The sequence below is a fragment of the Nicotiana tomentosiformis genome, chromosome 3, assembly GCF_000390325.3.
Source record: "Nicotiana tomentosiformis chromosome 3, ASM39032v3, whole genome shotgun sequence".
Lineage (NCBI taxonomy): Eukaryota > Viridiplantae > Streptophyta > Magnoliopsida > Solanales > Solanaceae > Nicotiana > Nicotiana tomentosiformis.
In genome coordinates this window covers 106,599,847-106,624,704 of record NC_090814.1, presented here as the reverse complement: position 1 = coordinate 106,624,704, position 24,858 = coordinate 106,599,847, and the positions used below count along the sequence as shown (strand labels likewise).

The 24,858-nt window shown below is 36.8% G+C and overlaps 2 protein-coding genes across 2 annotated transcripts; both read right to left on the bottom strand.

Moving 5' to 3' along the window:
- Positions 1-1,534: 1,534 nt before the first annotated feature.
- On the bottom strand, positions 1,535-10,068 carry LOC104091893 (uncharacterized). The gene is made up of 5 exons (XM_009597336.4): positions 9,512-10,068; positions 3,540-3,971; positions 2,789-3,095; positions 1,855-1,989; positions 1,535-1,773 (listed from the first exon to the last, which is right to left on the bottom strand). The coding sequence occupies exons 1-5, from the start codon at positions 9,947-9,949 to the stop codon at positions 1,733-1,735; spliced, it is 1,353 nt and encodes a 450-aa protein (XP_009595631.1). The 5' UTR covers positions 9,950-10,068; the 3' UTR covers positions 1,535-1,732.
- A 1,159-nt stretch (positions 10,069-11,227) lies between these two features.
- On the bottom strand, positions 11,228-15,587 carry LOC104091892 (4-coumarate--CoA ligase-like 9). The gene is made up of 6 exons (XM_009597335.4): positions 14,508-15,587; positions 13,804-13,993; positions 12,925-13,070; positions 12,745-12,812; positions 11,796-11,898; positions 11,228-11,573 (listed from the first exon to the last, which is right to left on the bottom strand). Exons 1-6 carry the CDS (start codon positions 15,522-15,524, stop codon positions 11,448-11,450), a joined length of 1,650 nt encoding a protein of 549 aa, XP_009595630.1. The 5' UTR covers positions 15,525-15,587; the 3' UTR covers positions 11,228-11,447.
- Positions 15,588-24,858: the final 9,271 nt, after the last annotated feature.

Here is a 24,858-nt window from a genome sequence, read left to right as displayed (position 1 = left end):
GCTTTACGAGTAACTTGAGACAATAATTAATAACTAGTATTAATCGCCTTCTAAGAATACCACAAAGGAATCAAAGATATCACAATAGAGAAGTAATCTTACTACCTTAAACTATGAACTAGTAAAAGTTGCCCTCCCACTTGCAGTCCTTCCGAACCATCGGGAGCGTGTCCTAGCTGATGGAGCATATGTATCTCCACACCTCCTTGCCTCGATACCCTTGCCTGGAGGCTTTTTTGACCTTAAAGTCGTTTTTTATAGAGCAGCCTCCTGAGATGAAATTCTTTAGAGAAGGTTCTGCAGCGACTTCGGATACGACCACCTTGACATCCGTGGCCGGGTTAGAAGTTGAATGGGCGGTCTGTTGGATTTCGAAGTTTTCGCCATCGAATTTTGGGAATATGAATATATGAAGGCGGGTATGAAGGTTTGAAAGTCAAACTTGAAGATTCAAGGATGAAGTATGAAGATTTGAAGATGAGAAAATGAAGATATGAGGATATGAAGAACATCGTATGAAGATTTGAAGGGGTTACGAGCAAGTAAAAAGTTCGGGGGTAGATTAAGAAGTTCTGAAACCGGAAAGTAAAAAAGTGAAAAAAGAACCGAAGAATTTATAGGGAAGAGGTAATTAATGCGTGACGTTTCGCATTCGGGGATGGTCAACCGGCAGTTGACACGTGTCCAAAGTCAGAACGACGCAACTAATGGGATGTTTCATTGATCCATCGACCCAATTGCAGCGTATAGAGAAAGGAGCCGGGGTTAATTAATCACTTCTCGTCGCTTCGATAAATCTACTCACCGAAAAGTGAGGGGACTATTTGTGTACGGATAAAATCGGGAATAATGTTACCCCTCCCCCCCCCCCCCAATTTCTCGATAAAGAAATGAGTAGGAAGCATGATGTGATGCAATCTCGAGTAAAGCCGAAGAGTTCCTCGTTTATGAGACCGGAGAGGACGAACTGTGCATCCGCGATCAGACACGGCTGAGCATCGGGTTCGGGCAGAGTGGAGGTTCGAGACTAAGGAAAAAGAGGAACGGTTAAGCACGATAAACGATGAGCCATGATATCCGCCCTCAATCGGGTATTACGGCGCAAATCCAGCCCGATATCAGCTGCAGATTAACATTTACCCAAAAAAGAAGATTTTCACCTTATTTAGACTTGTACTAGGATTGAAATTCTCCTACTATATAAAGGAGATAACTTTTTCGTTTTATATCATTGTTGGCACACATATCAAAGCAATAAAGTTTATTTTTATATTCTAACTGTTGTTCAAAGTGTTATTCAGTTCCCTTTTTCTTTAGTTACAACTGAGCCCATATCGAGGACTCGATCGGAGCCAGTTGCAGTGTTCAATCCAAAGCCAGGCTTAATTGTTCCATCGCGTTTGGTTTGATCGTTTTATCTCTCTTTAATGTAATTATTTGTTGTTCTTAGATTATTCGTGTTAAATTAAATCACGTCTCCTTTAAACCGCGAACAAATTTAATTGTTACTCATTTTTAAGGGTAAACAATATGATACAGTAAAATTTGTTTTACAGAGGTTGCACAACATTGTTTTCGTCAATAATACAGTTGATGTTTCATGAGAGAAGAAGAGAAATAAATAACACAGTAGTGTTCTTACATATATCATCCCTATTTTGGACCATGATGAAAAGTGATATCCAAAATACAGGGGAATCAGGTTTGTATCATTATACGGAGAAGCAAAAGGTTATGGCTCTAGCTTTTCCCATAAGAGAAACTCGAGGAGAGCTGCAAAGCACATGAAGAATTAATTGGAGTTGCTTGTATGCAGCATTTAGCTGTTGTTGCAGTCTGGTGTATGTCACCTACCTTTTATTGTTAGAGTCATCCCGAGTAGAAAAGTAACCAAAGTCATCTCAACGAAGAAAAGTGTGTTAATGAGTAATCGATCAACCTTCCATCCAAAAATGCTAAAACCACCAGGGTTAGACTGCACATAAGCCACTGCATAGATAAAGCAAACTAGATTTAATTTGCTGTCTGCGTAAAAAAATATAAAGTTAAGAGATTCTACTCAGCAATTTTACATTTGATTGGAACATAATGTGAATGATATACATATATTATAATACAGAAAAACAAGAATGTAATGGAAGTTTGGGTGATCTAAACCGATGATTGCCACTCGTTACAAGACATAAAATACAACTGCTAGTATTTTACACAGCATATCCCCAACCTTCCCAGTCTGCTTCTCTAGAGATCTGAAAATCCAACTCCACTTCTCCAGAGGTCCAAAAACCAAAAACTAAAAACCAAGCGATGCATCGTAGTCCCACTACATCTAGACAATTGTAAATATTACGCCCACAACACTTGTTTTATCAACTCTTAGAAACTTGAAGTGTTTAATCTTATGAGACCCCTTTTGTCTAGGGGCTTCACTCAACTGTCTGATAAGAGACTAGTACTGATAACTAGGTAATTCTGTTTTGGAGTAGCAAAGACTATTGAGATTATTATTAAATGCAGTTTGTCTTAAAAAATCTAGTAGTTCTGGCAGTTTAGACCCTCACTTCACCTGACTATGGCATATGCATCATGCAGGTACATCAATCATTATAACAATGTGGACTAGATGTTATTTATACTATTTGTTGAACAAACAGACCCCTTATATTGCCTCAGTGAATCATGTCATTAAAGCTGCAAAATTCTCTTTTCATTTGGGCATAATAGGAACATATTGATAATACAAGCATAGAAGAAGTACAAATTTCAGCAGAAGTTTGGTTTTGCATACCAAATGCTTGTCTCTTGTGATATGACGACATAGTAGAGGTGAGTTCTATGTTTGTAGGTGGAGGCATACAATCAGCGGACTCCAGATCACCTTCTGAATTATTTACAGGCAGCTGGCTCAGTGTTTTTGGTGCTTCAACATTTCTACCATCAGATGAAAGTCCGGAGACAGAAGTGTCATCATTATTACATGTAACTAGTGCATGCCATCTACTGGCTACTGATCCCAGGCCTTGTGCTCTATGCGATATCTTTGCAGCTGCATTCAGACATATAAGTAGTCCAACCAGTTGAACAATTGATAATACCTGAATATGAAGTTCAATAAAAATAATACGATCAGCCAAGTAACAGTTTTAATATACTTCGGTAGAGAATAACCACTAATATGATGACTTTGTTTCTTAAGTTCACAAAGTAAAGACATAAGCAAAAGATTTGATGGTATACACAAGTCTCAAAGATTTTGAATGCACTTTTTGGCGCTTCATATAAACCAACATGGCGAGAAATTTAAAAGTAGGATTGTCATGGGTTCCCCTTCACCTGGGAAAGAAGACTATATGCCTGAACAATCAAGTTACTGTAAGTCAATCAAGACTGGGATTTGAACTTGTTGAATAAATGCACCAAGATCTATAGAATTTGGGGCTTAAAATTCTATAGTATCTTTAGATGCATACAAACAATTAAAGAACTTGACGGTGAAACCAAGTGATTATGTGAATGGTACTTATTATCAAGATGCATACCGCAAAATCACCAGCATTTACGAAGTTGATAATTCCTTGATTTGTAGTTGTCTGTAATAGAACTATACATTGGCTGGCTGTGACTATCAAGTACTCCAGGAGGAGGAACATTCTAAACCTGTGGCTAATTTTACACAAATAATATGTCAGACGCATATGTTCGTTGATATAAACCAAGACATCCATATCCATTTCCAAAAGCTTGCCAAAATGTTCGAAGTGTATAACTTGCAAATTGCCCACCAGATGAAACAGAGCAGTTCCCACAAGAAAGATAATGGTAGAATATGCCCATGAGACAAGTGAAGCAACCACAATCCCAATTGACCACAACACAGAACCATCATAAAGATACACAGCCCTAGTGACTGCCCGAGTTATCTTCAGCAAAAAGCAAATTGTCATCCATGAAACCACCAAATAATAAAAGACCTGGAAACAACAAAGTTCATAGAATCAGAATTCCAAGATTGAGAAACAAGGAGTAACATCGTGTTGGAATGGTAAAAACTTACCTGCTTAGAGATTCCTGAAACACTAGTTGTTGACATCAAAATAATAGATTTATGACATATGTTTGTATATTTCTCAATATTACCATGGCCAATTAACATATATTCTCACTTCATTAAACACTTAACCATGATAAGCTAATATAGTTTGGTGTAAACAGTCGGTGGGGATAAGTTTAATCTCTTGGAATTATCCTCGTACGAGAAATCATAGAAGAAGGTGGAGTCACGGTGAAGAAAATTCATACTACGGAGAACCCTGCTGATATGCTGACAAAAGTGGTGACTGCGGTCAAGTTTCAACATTGTTTGGATTTGATCAACATTGTTGAACACTAAAGATTGAAGATGAAGACACAACCAAAATTTGTTATTGAGAGAAAATTGAAGATGTGGAATTTTGCCAAGGTGGAGATTTGTTGAAATTGGCAAAAGTACCACATCGGTGGATGACAATTTTGAATGAGAATTTCACCCTATAAAAGGAGGCCTAATGTTTAGGATTTAAATACACCTCTCATTTGCCTTTTATCTTCTTAAGGCATTTGTATCTTCTCTCTTTAGTATTATTTCACTTGTAATTTTAGAGTGGAATAAAATATTGATTGTGTCCGAGGAAGTAGGCAAAATTGGCCGAACCTCGTAAATTCTGGTGTTCTTTTATTGTTGTCTTATTGTCTTGTTTATTATTTAGTGGTTGTCATAATTTTTGGTATAGTAGTTGTGACTCATTCACACTATATACATTTGGCTTCCGCAACAATTGGTATCAGAGCCAAGGTACTGTCTAAGTATGCTCTGTGGTTGCAGCATAGTCTGATCTTCCACATCAGAAAAGATCTATCTTGGTAACTGAGTCAAGGTTCTATCTGAGTATGCTCTGTGGTTGCAGCTTAGTCTGATCTTCCACACCAGAAAGGAAATAATCTTGATTTGTGTCGTCAGCTACTAAATAATATTTGTGTCAAAATGGGAGACAGTAAACAAGAAGAATCTACATCAAGTGTCAATAATACGTCATCGTTGGCATCTTCGCTTATGACAAGAATTGTGTCAAATGCGAAATTTGCGGTAGAAATTTTTGACGGGTCAGGACATTTTGGGATGTGGCAAGGCGAGGTTCTAGATGTTCTTTTTCAACAAGGGCTAGATCTTGCCATTGAAGAAAAGAAGCCAGATGTTATTGGAGAAGAAGATTGGAAAATTATCAATCGTGTTGCTTGCGGTACCATTCGATCCTACCTTGCTAGAGAGCAGAAATATCCATACACAAAGGAAACTTCTGCAAGTAAATTATGGAAAGCACTGGAGGATAAATTTTTGAAGAAAAACAGTCAAAATAAATTGTACATGAAGAAGAGACTGTTTCGCTTTACCTATGTTCCTGGTACCACAATGAATGAACATATCACCAGTTTCAATAAGTTGGTCACAGATTTGCAAAATATGGATGCAACTTTTGATGATGGTGACTTGGCCTTGATGTTATTGGGGTCACTTCCTAATGAGTACGAGCACCTTGAAACTACTCTACTCCATGGAAATGACGAAATTTCTCTCAGAGAAGTTTGTTCGGCTTTGTACAGCTATGAACAAAGAAAGGGAGAAAAACAGAAGGGCGGAGAAGGAGAAGCACTAATTGTGAGGGGTCGTCCTCAAAATCAAACGAGGACTAAGAAGGGAAGATCCAAGTCGAGATCTAGACCCAGCAAAGATGAATGTGCCTTTTGTCGAGAAAAGGGGCACTGGAAGAAAGACTGTCCGAAGTTGAAGAATAAGGCCAGACATAACAATGGAAAGGCCATTATGGATTCAAATGTAGCTGATTGTGATGATTCAGACTTCTCATTAGTTACAACAGAGTTATCAACATCATCAGACATATGGTTGATGGACTCGGCTTGTAGCTACCATATGTGTCCCAACAAGGACTGGTTCGTGAATTTTCAAGAAGGAGAATATGGAGTCATCCACACAGCGGATAACAGCCCTCTTACCTCATATGGCATTGGTTCAATAAGATTAAGGAGCCATGATGGAATGATCAGAACATTAACAGATGTTCGATATGTACCGGGTTTGAAGAAGAATCTCATCTCTGTGGGAGCCCTAGAATCAAAAGGGTTCAAAATCATTGCAGAAAATGGAGTGATGAGAATATGCTCCGGTGCACTAGTGGTAATGAAGGCCAATCGGAAGAACAATAACATGTACTGCTATCGTGGTAGCACAGTTATTGGGACAGCAACAGTGACATCCAGTGATGACAAAGAGGCAGAAGCAACCAGGCTATGGCACATGCGCTTGGGACATGCTGGAGGAAAATCCTTGAAAGCTTTATCTAATCAAGGATTGTTAAAAGGCGTAAAGACTTGCAACTTGGAGTTTTGCGAGCATTGTGTCAAAGGGAAACAGACAAGGGTTAAATTTGGTATAGCGATCCATAATACTAAAGGCATTTTGGATTATGTACACTCTGATGTTTGGGGTGCTTCCAAAACACCTTCATTGGGTGGGAAGCACTATTTTGTAACCTTTGTTGATGATTTTTCCCGAAGAGTGTGGGTGTATACAATGAAGAGGAAAGATGAAGTGTTGGGAATTTTTCTCAAATGGAAAACGATGGTGGAGAATCAAACAGGCAGGAGGATCAAGTGTATTCGCACAGACAATGGAGGTGAATACAAAAATGATCATTTCAATAAGGTCTGTGAAAATGATGGCATCGTCCGACACTTCACTGTCAGAAATACACCACAACAGAATGGAGTGGCAGAACGTATGAACCGGACTTTACTGGAGAAGGTACGGTGTATGTTGTCCAATGCTGGCTTGGGCAAAGAATTTTGGGCTGAGGCAATTACATATGCATGCCACCTCATTAATCGTCTACCATCTGCTGCTATTGATGGCAAGACACCATTTGAAAAATGGTATGGAAAACCTGCTGTAGATTATGATTCTTTGCACGTGTTTGGCTCAATTGCATACTATCATGTGAAAGAGTCAAAATTGGATCCGAGAGCAAAGAAGGCTATATTTATGGGGATTACTTCTGGAGTCAAAGGATACCGCTTATGGTGTCCAGAGACAAGGAATATTATATTCAGCAGAGATGTTACCTTTGATGAATCTACCATAACAAATAAGATGACAGTTGAAGATGTCAAACAAACTGGTGGTGCATCAAAGCAGGTGGAGTTTGAGGGAAAATTTATTTTTCCTACACAAGAAGCAGAGGAGGAAACTCATGAAGATTACCCTCTGGAAGAAGAGCCAGTAGAAAGGGAGATTCCAACTCAGGAACCTCGACAACAACTTGAATCAATAGCAACCAGCAGGCCAAAAAGGACAATAACGAAACCTGTTCGTCTTATAGAGACGGTTGCTTGTGCAACCTCAATTGTAGCTGATGGTGTTCCTACCACTTATAAAGACGCAATCCAAAGTTCAGAAGAAGATAAGTGGAGGATTGCCATGAATGAAGAAATGCAGTCCCTTCATCAGAATCATACATGGAAATTGGCCAATCTCCCGAAGGGAAAGAAAGCAATTGGGTGCAAATGGGTATTTGCAAAGAAAGAAGGATTTCCTAACCAAGAAGATGTTCGCTACAAAGCAAGATTGGTGGCCAAAGGATATGCTCAAAAGGAGGGAATTGATTACAATGAAGTATTTTCTCCAGTTGTAAAACATTCCTCCATTAGAATTATGTTGGCTTTGGTAGCACAGTTGGATTTGGAACTAGTTCAGATGGATGTAAAAACTGCGTTTTTACATGGAAACTTGGAGGAGGAAATCTACATGACTCAGCCAGAAGGATTCAAAGTTGCTGGAAAAGAAAATATAGTATGCAAACTTGAAAAATCGTTGTACGGATTGAAACAATCTTCTAGACAATGGTACAAGCGATTTGACAAGTTTATGTTGCGGCAAGGGTACAAGAGAAGCAAATACGATCATTGTGTGTATTTGCGCAAACTTAATGATGGTTCCTTTGTATATCTTCTCCTATATGTTGATGATATGTTGATAACTTCCAAGAATTCGGAAGAAATTGATAAGTTGAAGATTCAACTGAAGGAGGAGTTCGAGATGAAGGATCTGGGTGAGGCAAAGAAAATTCTTGGCATGGAGATAATAAGAGATAGACGTACAAAGAAACTCTGTTTATCTCAGAAAGAATATTTGAAGAGAGTACTAAAGCGTTTTGGCATAGATAAGAAGACTAAGCCAATTAGTACGCCACTTGCTCCCCATTTTAAGCTAAGTACTACTATGTCGCCAAAGGATGAAACTGAACAGGAGTATATGTCAAGGGTACCATACGCAAATGTTGTTGGTAGCTTGATGTATGCAATGGTTTGTACGAGACCTGACATTTCACAAGCCGTTGGAGTTATTAGCAGATATATGCATAATCCAGGAAAGGAGCATTGGCAAGCTGTGAAATGGATTCTACGGTATATTCATAGTACTGTAGATGTTGGGTTAGTTTTTGAGCAGGAAGGCAATCGGTCTGTAGTTGGATATTGTGACTCAGATTTTGCGGGTGATCTGGACAAACGAAGGTCAACTACTGGTTATGTGTTTACTTTTGCAAAGGCACCAGTTAGTTGGAAGTCTACTTTGCAGTCAACAGTTGCTTTGTCTACAACAGAGGCAGAGTACATGGCTATTACGGAGGCTGTGAAGGAGGCAATTTGGCTTCAGGGGTTGCTAAAAGAGCTTGGTATTGAACAAAAAAATATTACAATTTTTTGTGATAGTCAAAGTGCTATTCAATTAGCGAAGAACCAAGTTTATCATGCAAGGACGAAGCACATTGATGTTCGGTATCATTTCGTACGAGAAATCATAGAAGAAGGTGGAGTCACGGTGAAGAAAATTCATACTACGGAGAACCCTGCTGATATGCTGACAAAAGTGGTGACTGCGGTCAAGTTTCAACATTGTTTGGATTTGATCAACATTGTTGAACACTAAAGATTGAAGATGAAGACACAACCAAAATTTGTTATTGAGAGAAAATTGAAGATGTGGAATTTTGCCAAGGTGGAGATTTGTTGAAATTGGCAAAAGTACCACATCGGTGGATGACAATTTTGAATGAGAATTTCACCCTATAAAAGGAGGCCTAATGTTTAGGATTTAAATACACCTCTCATTTGCCTTTTATCTTCTTAAGGCATTTGTATCTTCTCTCTTTAGTATTATTTCACTTGTAATTTTAGAGTGGAATAAAATATTGATTGTGTCCGAGGAAGTAGGCAAAATTGGCCGAACCTCGTAAATTCTGGTGTTCTTTTATTGTTGTCTTATTGTCTTGTTTATTATTTAGTGGTTGTCATAATTTTTGGTATAGTAGTTGTGACTCATTCACACTATATACATTTGGCTTCCGCAACAAAATCGTGGATGTGAGATTAACAAAAATTAAGGCTTGAATTGAACACTTACCCGTATCTTTTTGAGGTACAGCTCACTAAACTGAGTCAATTGACCATGGTACCGATCCACGAAAAGCAATTTCCTGATGCGATATTTACGAAGATTGTGTGAGATGCACAGCAATGATGTGGCGGCGGCAATAGATTGGCTTACAAGAACCTCGAGCTCAAAGTGATCAATCTTATACCGCTCACAATTAGAGCAGTAAGTGAAGTAAGCTACGAGAAGAGGCACAATAATTGAAATGACAAAAAAGGCTAGCCAGGATAGAGCAGTGCTTAAAATAGAGTATTGACAAAAGCCCAAAACTCGGAGAAAGCGTTCAAGCTTATTTAAGGAAATGTCGAGATCAGTGAAGTTTTGAATAGCGTCTATAAGCGAGACGTGAATCGAGTTGTCGTTGTCGTCGGCTTCGGGTTCCGGTGGGCGGCATTCGACGGCGGCCATGACCCGAATGAGGTGCTGAAAAAGCACGAGGTTTTGGGTGATTGCTTATAGCTCGTAACTTTTTTTCAACTAAATTGACACAAGAGACGTTAGCACGTAGCTTAAGGTTTATGCCTCAGAAAGCAACATTTCATATGACTCTATCAAATTCTTTGTTCTTGCTTTAATTTTCCCTTTTTTTCACTTTTTTAGAAACATTTTTACTTTTTACAGAATTGGTGTTTTGCGATAAAATTTTCAAATTTTCAATTACAAAAAACTGTTTTCAAATTTTTTATTCAAATCACTCATAAAACTTTAAAAACAATTCAAAATTATATATATATATATATATCCAAAATCCAAACACAACTCTATATATATATATATATATATTAAGTGGGCGTTTGAACAAAAAAATTATAAAATTCCAAAAAAAAATGAGAAATTTTTTCAAAGGTATTTGAAAATTAGAGTTGTGTTTGGATATATATATATATATATATATATTTTTTTTTAGTTTTTTATTTTTTTATTTATTTTTATTTTTATTTTACAAGCGCCCACTCATTTTTTTTTTGGAATTTTACAATTTTTATGTTCAAACGTCCACTTTTTTTTTTTTTTTTTTTTTTTTTTTTACTATAGTGATGTTTGACTGTGCACATTATTATAACCAAGATTTTAATATTTAAAAAAAGAAAAAAAGAAAAGAAAAGGTAAACCAAAAGCAGAATATTGTAGGGCAGGAATGAGAAGACTTTCAAGATGTCATATCATGAGATGATTTCTTAATGTAATTTCAATAGAGGTATTTATAGGAATCATCTCCTGAGGTATCCAAAATTTTAAATTCCTTCATATATCATGAATAAACCTGACCTTCATGTATTGAAATTTGGAATCTTGCCAAAATTTAGTTATATGAGTTACTGATTTTACCCTTATCTATCAATTTTCTATATAAATAAACTTGCTATTCTTGAACATCTGGGGAAAGCTTTTAAGTATTTTGTAACCTAAGCGAGTGACTTATTTTGCCTTAATACGTTAGAAGTGTTTTACTTCTATACACAGACTAGTGTAATAGAAAAAAGTTATTGTATGAACCCGTTTGGATTAGCTTAAAAAGTGATTTTTTCAGCAAAAATAACTTTTAAGCTAAAAAGTAATAAGTTGGGATTGTCCAACTTCTTGCTTTTGGCTTGTTTTAAGCAGTTTTTAACTTATTTTAAGCATTTTTTAACTTTGTCAAACACTAAAAAAACTAAAAAGAGCTTAAAAGCCAATCCAAATACCTAGAGAAAAAAGATATAACAATTGATCACCCTATCCATGACATCAAAAGAAGGCACTTTTCCTCCTGTGAATTATTGCTGCATAAAACTTGGTAATTTAAATTATGAGCTTCATAGGAAAAAACATTGAAGCAATAAGGTGACGTGGAAGACTTAAAACAACATATTATACGTTAATTGAACAGGTAATTTAGATTAAGTAGATATATGTAATTGTTCCGTCACAATCTTGCAGAAGCACCACTAGAGGCATGATTAACGAGTTCTCTCCTCAAGATCTTTCCTGCTGGAGATTTTGGTATTGCGTTGATGAATGCAACACGCCGTATCTTTTTGTATGGTGCGACCTGCAAGGTAACTTCTGGTTACTATATGCATACATTGTTTACATGGACAAATGAATGTGCCAGTTCATATCTGGAACACATCAAAGCAACATGATACAGATTTTGAAAGTTCATTTTGATTTCTTGTGCCATAACAATCAGAGAATTCACCTACACAACATATTAATGCAACAATCAAGCAAAACGGTTTTGATCTTAATCATTAGGAGGCAGGACGCGTACCTGTTTTGCAATGACATCTATAATTTGTGACTCACTAATAGTGCTTCCTGGTCTTCTGACTACATAAGCCATAGGAATCTGCCCTGCTTCTTCATCAGGATATCTAGATTCAGGTGAAACAAAAAGATCGTATTAAGAGTTGGGACATCAAAATATCAACAGAAACTGAGACTCAAGATCTGCTTGGGAAGCTTATAATTTCCACCAGTGGCCGAATACTCAAATACACGCACACACAAAAAAAATTATACACACACATGACACATCAGTGCCTTATTCATATTTCGTTGCCACCTCCAGAGCAAGTAAAGATTATTAGATGGCAGAACAATTTGCTTCAATTGCTTGTGCCATTGCTTAGTTTTGTTGGCACAACAGAATTCCATGTCAGGCTCAAAATCACATGTTGAAATACTGGGCTTGAATAAGAATTATAAATGTTTATGAGTTTATATGACACTCCTTTTCCTTTTTATCATTTTATTAGTATGAAAATGTAGAAATAAAGGTAAGTGGTAAGACACAAGCTTCTAAAAGAACAGATGGTGTAACTCTGCAACTACACAGTACAGTGGACCAAAGATTCACCTGATGTTCTAAAAGCCTAAGTAACAGAGTCAAGAAGCTAAAAACCCAAAGCGAGTAGAATTTCCAGACCAAATTTGTGAAAGACATTGCATGTGTTAAGAAGATTCTATTACAAATGTTATACTAGTTAAATACTAGAGAGAGAGTACGAATACGTAGCCTTGTAAGAGGAAGCTGGATTGCAAGTTTTTGCACAATAATGCCCATTGGTTAAGTTGTATTGCTAGAAGTGAGTTTTTAATGAAATCAAATGTAAATTGTTCAAAAAGTTTATGATTTTCCCATCATACTGGTACATGAGTACGTAGCAGTGGCACAAGAATTGGAAAGGCGACAGAGGGAGGCAGATAGGATTACATACGGAATAACTGCTGCATCAGCAACATCAGGAATTGATTGAAGCAAATGTTCAAGTTCAGCAGGGGGGACCTGAAAGTTCATCCATTCATAAGATACTGAAGAAGTAACATAGTAAGAGAGGAGAGATAACAAGTTTGCATACGAGTAACAACTGAATCAGGATCAGCTATAATTTAATTACCTGATACGCCTTGTACTTTATCAGTTCTTTTAACCTATCGACAACATATAGAAACCCATCTGCATCAAAATAGCAGAGATCGCCAGTTTTCAGCCAACCTTCTGAATCGAGTGTTGCTGAGGTTGCTTGTTCATCTCCAACATAGCCTGCCATTCACCACCATTCTCTTTCAGAATTCAAGTTTGATTGAAAGGGTACTATAAAGGCCATATTGGAAACAAATTTAGCAGCAACGACATAATAGTATGTTTCAGATCATATATATTTGCAATCACGTACACTATTTTTCATATTTGGCTCCTTGAATGAAATCAACAACACTCAACTCATGAAATATCAATAAAAAATATTACAAGGAAACTTCTCGATTGTGGTATATTAGTAAACTATACTAGTTAAATTTTTAAAACAATGAATTGCTTTCGACTTTACTAACTCAATCTGCGAATTGTAAGTTATTGCTGAAATCCCAGTTCAAAGCTATCCTTGAAATGCCTAGTTCCTGAAGCAACATTCTTCTGTATTACAGGAATGACAGATAAGGGGAACAGACTGACAAAAAGCAAGCAAAGGCTGTGAATATAAATAATGTCAAGCCATTCAAGTAATCCTTTCAAATTCATCAACTTCAAAGGCCCATATTTGCACAACCAGAAGGTGAATTAACAACTATATATGCAGGAGACAATGCCATATTTGCGCAATGACTGCAGCCTTACTTATTGTCTTCAACTTGAACCATAAAATTATAGCTGAACTATTCTTTTACAAAAATATATGTTTGTAATAACTTCTTGCCATAAAGTAGCAGTAGGTGGAGAATGATCCATGCCCACGACTTAACATTTTGAATCTGTGTCTTATATATGCAAGCATCACCTTTCATGATTGTTGGCCCGCGTATCCAAAGCTCTCCACGCTGGCCAGGAGGTAAGGTCTCTCCACTATCAGGATCAACAATCTTAGCTTCCACATTCACAGCAAGGCGACCAGCAGATCCATACCGGTCTGATTCCTCAGGGCCACTCATCCCTGTTGCTCCTCCAGTAGTCTCGGTCAGACCATATCCCTATGATGCATCACAATTGAACACATTAAACAAAACATTTTGTCATATCATTAGATGCAAGCACAATATGCACACATTTGCATATAACACAAGTACAGAAAAAATAGTTACTCACATAAGTATTTTCCTTATGCTTCTCCACTTACCAGAAACCTTTCACCTTATTTCTAGTTCACACTTACCATCTCTATCTACACTACACAAAATATATACAATATTTAGCATTTTATGTTCTAATATTTTGGTAGTCTAGATTAATCTTTCGATACCTGCTAACTCCCACTAACATAGTTATCCGATAAATTTGCTCAAGGTTAGATAGATGAGTAGAATCCAGTCTCGTCTCTGCAGGGAGCCAGGGACAGGAATCTTGGTTTGGATCAAGGTTGTTAATTCAACACTTAATTTCAGCAACTTTCTAGTTCTTTTTAATTACTCCTACTTAAATAAAATATTTTCACGTTTATGTTAACCGAATCTAGCCAAATCTAGCGCGTGATAACCGAACACATACTTGTATTATCATCACGTTAGGGAACCTGCTCTTGAACCGCTCTGCCACCTCCTTCCCCAGCGGCGCTCCGCCGCACGCCAGCAGCTTCAGTGAGCTGAGATCATACTTCAACGCCAAATCAGACTTCGCCATTGCGACCACCAGTGGCGGCGACACTGGGATGTACGTAACTCTGTACTTCTCCACCGCCTTCAACATCTTCTCAAAATCAAATTTCTCAATCATCACCACCGTCTCCCCGAACGCCGCTAATCTAATAAGCATAAAAAATCCAAACACGTGAAACATCGGCAACGTCATGAACGACACCTCTTGCTCCGCCTTTTCACCTTCATCAGCAGCATCATTGAATTTGTTGTAGTACAAACCGGCTGTTAACGCGATTAAATTCCGGTGAGTTAACTCAACACCTTTTACTTTCCCAGTAGTTCCAGACGAGTAAAGAATCGCTGCCGAATCGGACTGGTGAATAACTGGATAAGAGATTTGAGTAGAAACGGGAGCTTGAATCATAGAGAGAAATTCAGGGGAATCAAGTAGAATAGTACCAAGGGGAAGCGACGGCAGTTTAACGGCAGTAGAGGAAGTTGCAAAAGCAATGGCGGGTTTACACAGCTGAATCATGTGAGCTACCTCGGAAGTGGAAGAAAGTGGATTAGCAGGAGAAACAACGATCCCTAGAGAGAGGAGTACGAAATATACAATTGGAATATGGGGTGAAGGAGGGGAGAGAACAAAGGCGACACCGTTTTTAGAAAGGGAAGGGAAACGGGCTTGGAGAGAAGAAGCAAGAGATTGAGTTTTTTGAAGGAAATCGGCGTAAGAGAGGCGGTGGCCGGTGGTGGCGTCAATAAGGAAAGTGGTGGCGTTGACATTGATTCCGGTGATCGGTGAGTTGAGGAGAGAGAGGGTGTATTGGATGATAGAAAGAGGTTCTGTTAACGGTGGCAATGGAACTGGTTGTCTTAGGCTATGGAAAGTTTTAGTTTGTGGGCAATAGCCATTCCTTGGATCCATTTTGTTTTGAACTTTTTTTTTTAAGTTAAGCAATATGTGTGTGTATTATGGAAAAGATTTGCAGAAGTTCAATGGTATATATGGATAACAATTATTGCGGTATAAAAAAAAAGTGGCCGGTGTGTTTAGCGAACTCCCAAAAAATATTAAGTAGCGAGTTTATTCTAATCTAAGTATCAGTGGCAACCCGAATTATTACAGCATTTTACTACTATAAAAGGAAAAGCTTTGAACAATGTTTTTATCGAGTCTGAGGGAGAAAACGGTTTGTTTTTGATTAATCACCCTTGAAAAATACTTTTAAGCAATAATTTATATTTGGTCAAATTTTTTAGAGAGTATTTTAAGTATTAAATTATGAATAAAAACATAAATATATTTACTTAATAGTTAATATTATAAATAAATAAATAATTTTAAAAATTTATTATTACTAATAATTAAATATTTTTATTTTATTTAAATAAAATATAAAAATAAAATTTAAAAGTACTTAATTCTTTTCATATAAGTTAAATATATTAAAAATCATTCAACAAATATAAAAGCATTTACCCCTAAATTCACTATATATTAGAAAGTTATCCTAAAAATAATAAAAAATATTTATACATTAATATCCTAAGTATTAGGTTTAACGGTTATTTTAGTATATATTATATTTTGTTAAGGGTATTTTTGGTAAGAAGCAAAATCAAAATTGTTTTTGCTTCTGCGTTTGGGAGGAAACTATTTTTTTTTATTTTTCATAAACTATTTCTGTTTTTTCCCGGAAGTACTTCTTTCCCCGAAAAACTTGATCAAATACCTCAAATTTAAAAAAAAATGTTTTTGAGAAAAAAAAATACAATGGTTTTCTGATTTGTTTTTTCTTTGTACGACAGGTATTAAATTTCGAGAAGAAGAGTACGACTTGGCTTGGTTGGTGGTGGCACTATATCGGATTAGTCTGATAAAATAGTGGACATCTACTAAACACGTCAAACTCATGGTTTTTCTTTCTTTATTTATTTTTTCTCTAAATCTCATGGTTTTGTCTTTATTTTTTCTCTAAAACTGATATAAATGGCTTCCTCACTGTATGGGCGAAGAAATGTTGACCAAGTCAACATAAGGGGAGTTTTCAGAATTATCACGTGTCGTCGATAGGATATAATGACTTGACCTTAATGGATCGATGTCAATAGACAATGCATCGTGGAGGAGGTCGAAGTGACTCGATAAAAGACGAGGACGAGCACTCTTTTTCGGAAATCAATAACGGTTAGTTCTAGGATCACTATTTCCTAGAGAATATTTCAGTGAGTATTCTTTTCAATTGTACTATTTAGGATTTTATAACTCGTGTCCCCTTTTAAATAGAAAGATATGTAGTTGTAGGGGAAATTGGATATTCATTGTAAAGAACAACACATTGACAATCTCTAAAATTCTCTCTTTATCAAATACATACAAAGTTCACCTTTTTATATCTTAATCTATCTTCTCTTCCTCGATCCAAGAAGGATCCTGTATAGGCCAAAATTCGTCTTCAGAATATTTAACGTAATATGGCATTAAACAAAGTTATCGATCGAGCTCGCCCAAGACACAGCGAGGTCAATGGCCGAAGTGCCGACATGAGTCGTAGTCAATCGACGGTTATCGCAATCAAGATGTCAGCAAGGGTTGAGGTCGAGATTGACTATTGATGATAAGACTTACAACGGCTAATTTGTCAAGATAAGGTACTAAAAGTGAATATTCCCTGCATTTGTACTATTAGGGTTTCCTAGGAAAAATGCCCCATATATATAGAAAGAAGAGACAATGATAGGGGCATGTAATATTGACTCTGATAAGAATACTTTTGAGAAGAGGACTCTCTCTTTGGCAAAAACACAAAGGTTACCTTTACAAATATTCTTGGTAAGATATTATTCCCCACCTTTCCATCAGATCCGAGGATTGTTCATGCGAATCCTGGATCTATCTATCATTCATCATTGTCAGGTAAAATATTCGTCTCACCCATCCATTATTGGGTGAATCATTCTCTTTATTTACTTAAATCTCATTTATTGACATTTATTGTTAGCTATAACACCCTTAACGTCCTTACTTTAAGAGTATTTTGCATTTATTGTCACCAACCATATACGGAGTCTGTCCTATCTACTATATATTTTTGTGCTTAATATCTAGAGTCATTATCCTTAGTTAGATTTAACCACATACTATGTAAATTTAATAGTTTAACCGGAGATTATATTTTTTGGTCAAATAATTTGGCGTCGTCTGTGGGGAAATCTCTAACTAAATCACTTAGTTTCTCCTATATCTACTACCGGTACTGATTGCTGACGAAAAAAAAAAGGAAGAGAAAACGAAAAGAAGAACTTTTTTTCTCTTTTTCTCGCTGCATGCACAGATCTAACATGGCAGGTAAGAGAGAAAATACTAGTTGGGAATTTTTTTTATAAAGGTCAGCCATTCACGAATTCCCACCATGTGAAGCAAGACCTGACTGACCCAATCATGAATGTCCCCAACCAAGGGAGGGGGCGAAGTCTCAGGTGCACGAAGAAGGAACGGAATGTTAGACAACGACTAAAAACAGGCAAAATGAATGCTCAGCAAAAAAATACTTACTTGCGTAATTCCAAGCCTCGGGGAACCCACTTGCGTTGGCCACCTCATCCTCGGTCTTGACAAAGAAATAGTTGAGCCAGAACTGACAATTCGCCTTATCGTCCATCTTCACCACCAAATATCTACTTCCTCGGTGGCAAAGGCGCAGCATTGTCCCCTATAGAAACTAGGGGCGAAGAGATGCATCAGATGGCAAAGTGAGACCACACGGCCAACCAACTCCACATTTTTGGTCAGCATACGGATAAGCTTGTAGATATAAGGGGGCAGCTGGGCCGGGCAGATACCGTAGTAGCGGCAAAATTCCTCTGCCAGTAGGAGAAGAGGAAAAGAATAGCCCACGTAGAATGGATACACATAGAACGCACAATATCCTGGGCGATGTATTTGTACCACATCGTGCCCCGCCGGAACTAGATCAATGTGAGCCGGGATTTTGAACTTTTTCCTAAATGCAAAGAGGTCAACCTCGTTCATCACCGACTCCGAGACCTCAGGATCGTCTTCGGGCAACTTCAAAAATTCAGATCTAATCTTTTCACTGCGAGAAATTATTTCCTCCACCGTAGGAAACCCCTCATCTTCAGTGGCAACAGAAACACTGGCGCCATGAGGAGGTATGTGCACCGCCAAAGGGGTAGGGCTAAGCACCATACTAGAACCAGAGGGTGCGTTAACCATATTCTTGAGAGAAGATATCTTAAGCACAGAAGAGCCGAGAACAACTGAAATCACTGGAACTGGGGGAATGGATACGCAGTGACGAAGCAAAAAGGAGACAAGGGTTTGATATAGAGAATGAAGAAAGGGACACATGGATTCGATAATGCAAGTATGAAAAACAAACACAAATGGCCTCAAATCCCTATTAATAAGTGTTCAAGCACCAAGACCGAGAAATCAGGCCATCATTACCCAGCACATGTATCGAAACATCAGAGGCGCAGGAAATGACGCAAGGCATCGGGAAAGTGCGTCATAATGACGCATGATGTCGTGATGTCATTCCGAAACAATGCATCCCCAAAGTTTGTATCTCACGAAAAGTCATGTTGCCACCTCACCTAAAGCGTTGCTACCCAACTTGCTCGTCTTATTTTGCCAACTACGACATACAGAATTCGCTCATCAAGACTGATAAGTATTGATTTTGACTGCTTATTTGCACTCTTTTACTTGCGTTTTAGCTCAAAATTTCTTAAAGGTATTCCCAAAATCTAACAAAATATGCTTGCTTGCATGAGTATTAGAATATGAGCTAAAGAAATGAAAATCAACTTAAGAAGGAGTAATATTGGAGAAGGACAAAAACAAGGCTAAAAGGGCACTGTATGGCCCACATAATATTGAGTGCAGCCGCAGATAATGAAGAAAACCTCTGACAAGAAATGACATGTAAAGTACGGACCGCACAATTCTAGTGCGGCCACAGAAGACAAAGATCAGAGAGATGTGATTTCAAGTTCAAGAAGAAATGCGGACCGCACCATTTTTGTGCGGACGCATAATCAAGAGCGCGACCGCACTCATTTTTATGCGGTCCGCAGAAGTCTCACACAGTCAGAGCCTACGATGAAGGAGTACGGACCGCACTACAATTGTGCGACCGCAGAAGCAAGAGTGCGGCCGCACTCACAAATATGCAGTTCGCAGTAGTTGAAGGAGTGCGGCCGCAATCCAGAATTGTGCGGCCGCAAAACTGGAACCTGTCAAGCCAAGTCTCGTTGTGCGGACCGCACACACAATTATGTGGTCGCACAACCTCCGCAGGAGCATTTTTGTCAGATATTTTCAGCTTAGTATAATAGAAGTTTTTGTCATTTTTAGGGTAAGTTTTGTTTTGGGAGAGCACCTAAGCCGTTTTTCTTTACTGTTTTGAGTAATATTGTACTAGATTAGCTTCTAAACATTAGATTTTCTTTTCCTAATCAATTATTATGCATTCTATCTTAATTTCTTCTTCTATTTCTTCATTTTTCATGAGTAGCTAAATTTTTAGCTAGGGTTGTGGCCCAACCCTAGTGTGGGTACTTAATGGGTGTTTGATTTAGGACTTGTTTGTGATTGGGTTAGTGATATTTAGCCTGGTTCTTGCTTGAATTCAAGAATTAATGGTTGCAAAAATTGATTCATGCCTAATTGACTTAGTCTCTACTTGAGAAAGAGAGACTAAGTCTAGGAAAACTTGGCTAACAAGAAATTGGGGTGAATTCAAAAAATTGATAGCCCCAATTAAAGGGTTGAATCTAGAGATAGTAAGACCCAACTTGAGCATTTATCACTTATTTTGTGCAATGCCCATTTGGACTTGAGAAAGCCAAATTGGGCAAAACCACTCAAACTACCGAGAGGTATAGAGTGGGTAATTGTGTGTGATTGCTATATTACAAACCCGACCAATCAGGCTTGTCCTAGAGTTTTCAACCCATTAGGTAACCACCTAGGTGGAAGTCACGACCCTAGATCTTTTGTCATTTGGAAAACAACCAAAACTAAAAATATTGTCTCCTAGTTTTATAATTGCAATCAATAGTTTAAAGTAGAAGTAGAAATAACAAACAAGAATATGGAAGTATAATCTAAGGCATATTGTACAATTACACTAAATATATACCTAATTTCAATTCTAACTCTCTAAGGATTCGACCCCGACTTGCATTGGGTTTTATTATTGCTTCGACCGCCTCACTACCTATATTTGTAGTGTGAGCTTGGGCGACATCAAAGACCGTCTGAGCTCGGCCTTAATAAGCGGAGGGACTAACTGCATAGGCCAAAATCCGTCTTCAGAATATTTAGCGTAATATATCATTAAAAAAGAGTTATCGGTCGAGCTCCCCCAAGACGCAGCGAGTTCAATGGCCGAGGTGCCGACATGAGTCATGGTCAAGATATCGACGGTTATCGCAATCAAGATGTCAACAAGGGTCTTATCGCAATCAAGATAAGACTTGCAACAACTAATTTGTCAAGACAAGGTACTAAAAGGAAATATTCCCTGCATTTGTACTATTAGGGTTTCCTAGGAAAAATGCCTCATATATATAGAAAGAAGAGATAATGATAGGGACATGTAATATTGACTCTGATAAGAACATTTTTGAGAAGAGGACTCTCTCTTTGGCAAAAACACAAAGGTTACCTTTACAAATATTCTTGGTGAGATATTATTCCCCAACTTTCCATCAGATCCGAGGATTGTTCATGCGAATCCTGGATCTATCTATCATTCATCATTGTCAGGTACAATATTCGTCCCACCCATCCATTATTGGGTGAATCATTCTCTTTATTTACTTAAATGTCATTTATTGACATTTATTGTTAGCTATAATACTCTTAACGTCCTTGCTTTAAGAGTATTTTGCATTTATTGTCACCAACCATATACGGAGTCTGTCCTATCTACTATACGTTTTTGTGCTTAATATCTAGAGTCATTATCCTTAGTTAGATTTACCCCATACTATGTAAATTTAATAGTTTAACCGGAGATTATATTTTTTGGTCAAACAGATCCGGATATCAAAAGATTTATCATTACCCATCATTGTCAGAAGAATTATTGGAGAATCTCACATTTTGTCGGGTGACTTCTATTCATTTATTTATTTAAATGTTATTTATTTTTATTTATCGTTATCTTCCATACTCTTGAATAGTTCATTACACATTATTGCTATCATTTCTTGCTATTCAGTAGTATATGTGGGATATCTTCAATAAATATATTTGATTTATCCTTTGGATGTTAATATTGGCTAAGATTAACCCTATTTCATTATAAATTTTATTGTATAACCAAGATCTAAATTTTGGGTCATACACTCACACACTCCTTTTTAAAAATAAAAGAAATTTTAACCCCTTTTTCTTCAATTGCTAGTAGTAATTTAATCTTCAAAAATGCCAAAAAGCCAAAAGAAAATCTTAAATCTTTAATTGTGAAACCTGAAATTTTGTACAGTGACTTGGATAAAGTTTCTCGGGGAATGAGCAGTATTTTGATAGTTGATCTTGCATTTTCTTAATACTCATTATCATCAAAACCAAGAATAATAGTACTGTTTATTTCTGAACCAAGAATATATATATATATATATATATATATATATATATATTATAAAATAAAGATCGTAAAGTAAAGACAAGTCTAGAGAGAAACTGATATATTATTCAAACTTTAAATTTATGTACTTAATGAACTGAAATCTCCTCAATTTATAAAAGAAAGCAAGTTGTTGTGTAAGCTGCTACTGTACCAGATATAGATAATCTTTTACCGGAGGTAATATTTATCCATAACGGAGTACCGAAAGGATAAGCTCATTATACCAGATATATATAATCTTCTACCGGTGGTAATATTTATCCATAATGAAGTACCGAAAGGATAAACTCATTATACCAGATATAGATAATCTTCTACCGGGGGTAATGTTTATCCATAGCAGAGTACCGAAAAGATAAGCTCATTGTACCAGATATAGATAATCTTTTACCGGATATGATGTTTATCCATAACGGGGTACTGAAAGGATAAGTTTCTTCACGAGACTTATTTCCAATAGAGTACTAAATAGATAAACATATTTACGGTGGAGTCTCATATAGATAAGCTTCTTCAGGAAGTTTATTTTCAACGGAGTACTAAATGAACATCCATAATATAATATATTTATAACACCCCCCTGGATATTCATTAAAAGATAATGTGGTTCATTAAAACCTTACTAGAAAAAATTCCGTGGGAAAAAAATCCTAGTGAAGAAAAAAGAGTACACATATTTAGTAATACGCATAATTAGTTGTCTCATTAAAAACCTTATAAGGAAAACCCTGTGGGAAAAACCTTAGTAAGGGAAAAATAGTATAGCGCATATTTTACTCCCCCTGATAAAAATCTTGTTTCAAATATTTGAGTCTCCGCATTCCAATCTTGTATACCATCTTCTCAAAAGTTGAAGTTTGCAAAGATTTAATGAATAAATCTATCGGATTGTCACTTGAACGGATTTGTTACACATTAATATCACCATTTTTCTGAAGATCATGTGTGTAGAATAATTTTGGTGAAATGTGATTCGTTCTATCTCCTTTTATAAAACCTCCCTTTAACTGGGCTATGCATGCAGCATTATCTTCGTATAAAATTGTGGATCTTTTATCACATTCCAAACCATATTTTTCTTGAATAAAATGAATCACCGATCTCAACCACACGCATTCCCTACTTGCTTCATGAATAGCTATTATCTCAGCATGATTTGAAGAACTAGCAACAATAGATTGCTTTGTGGAGCGCCATGATATGACAGTACCTCCATATGTAAACACGTACCCGGTTTGAGATCGAGCTTTATGTGGATCAGATAAATAACCTGCATCTGCATAATCAACAAGATCTGCCTACCTTTGTTAGAATAAAATAAACTCATATCAAGTGTTCCCTTTAAATATCGCAATATATGCTTAATCCCGTTCAAATATCTCTGTGTATGAGAAGAGCTATATCTTACTAGTAAATTAACAGAAAATGCTATGTCAGTCCTTGTAGCATTAGCAAGATACATAAGTGCACCAATTGCACTAAGATAAGATATTTCGGGACCAAGAAGTTCCTCATCTTCTTTTGGAGGTCGGAACAAATCCTTATTCACTTCAAGTCATCGAACAACCATTGGTGTACTCAATGGGTGTGCTTTATCCATGTAAAAGCGTTTTAAGACCTTTTCTCTATAGGCAGATTGATAGAAAAAATATCTCGTCTGCTAAATGTTCAATTTGCAGACCAAGACAAAGTTTTGTCCTTCTAAGATCTTTCGTCTCAAATTCTTTCTTAAGATATTCAATTGCCTTTTGGAGCTCTTCTGGAGTTCCAACAAGATTTATATCATCAATATAAACAGCAAGTATAAAAAATTCTGATGCCATTTTATTTATAAAAATACATGGACAAATAACATCACTTATGTAACCCTCTTCAAGCAAATATTCACTGAGGCGATTATACCACATAAGCTCAGATTGCTTTAAACCCTAAAAAGATCTTTGTAATCTGATTGAATACATTTCCCGAGATTTTGGATTTGCTTCAGGCATTTTAAGTCCTTCGGGGATTTTTATATAAATTTCATTACCAAGTAAACCGTACAGATAAGCTGTAACTACATCCATTAGATGTATTTCAAGCTTTTCATGTAGTGCTAAACTGATGAGATATCGAAATGTTATGGCATCCATAACAGGTGAATATGTTTCATCAAAATCGACTTCAGGTTGTTGTGAGAATCCTTGTGCGACAAGGCGGGCTTTGTATCTTTCAATTTCATTTTTATCATTCTTTTTTTCGCACAAAAACTCATTTATGACCAACTGGTTTTATATCAACAGTGTTTGGACTACTGATCCAAAAACCTCTCTTTTAGAAAGTGCATTCAATTCTGATTGAATTGCCTCTTGCTATTTTGACCAATCAGATCTTTGTCGACATTATTCGATAGATCGGGGTTCAAGATCCTCACTATCTTGCATAATGTTAAGTGCAACATTATATGAAAAATATAATTCACCACTATTTCAGATCGATTTAAATTAATCCCTTTACCAGTAAAACTTATTAAAAGCTTCTCACTCATTTGAGTCTCGGGTTCATTAATTTCTTCAGGAATCTTAGAACTAATCAGATCTTGGGTCTCTTCAG

What these genes read in the sequence shown, in the direction of transcription:
- LOC104091893 (XM_009597336.4), bottom strand. Translation starts at nt 9,949, where the DNA reads ATGGCCGCCGTCGAATGCCGCCCACCGGAACCCGAAGCCGACGACAAC. An exon ending in TCACAAGAGACAAGCATTTG is followed by an intron (nt 1,990 to 2,788) that starts GTATGCAAAACC and finishes TTATCTATGCAG; the next exon opens with TGGCTTATGTGCAGTCTAAC. An exon ending in GATGACTCTAACAATAAAAG is followed by an intron (nt 1,774 to 1,854) that starts GTAGGTGACATA and finishes TGTGCTTTGCAG; the next exon opens with CTCTCCTCGAGTTTCTCTTA.
- LOC104091892 (XM_009597335.4), bottom strand. Translation starts at nt 15,524, where the DNA reads ATGGATCCAAGGAATGGCTATTGCCCACAAACTAAAACTTTCCATAGC. An exon ending in GCTGATGCAGCAGTTATTCC is followed by an intron (nt 11,899 to 12,744) that starts GTATGTAATCCT and finishes ACCTGAATCTAG; the next exon opens with ATATCCTGATGAAGAAGCAG. An exon ending in TAGATGTCATTGCAAAACAG is followed by an intron (nt 11,574 to 11,795) that starts GTACGCGTCCTG and finishes GTTACCTTGCAG; the next exon opens with GTCGCACCATACAAAAAGAT.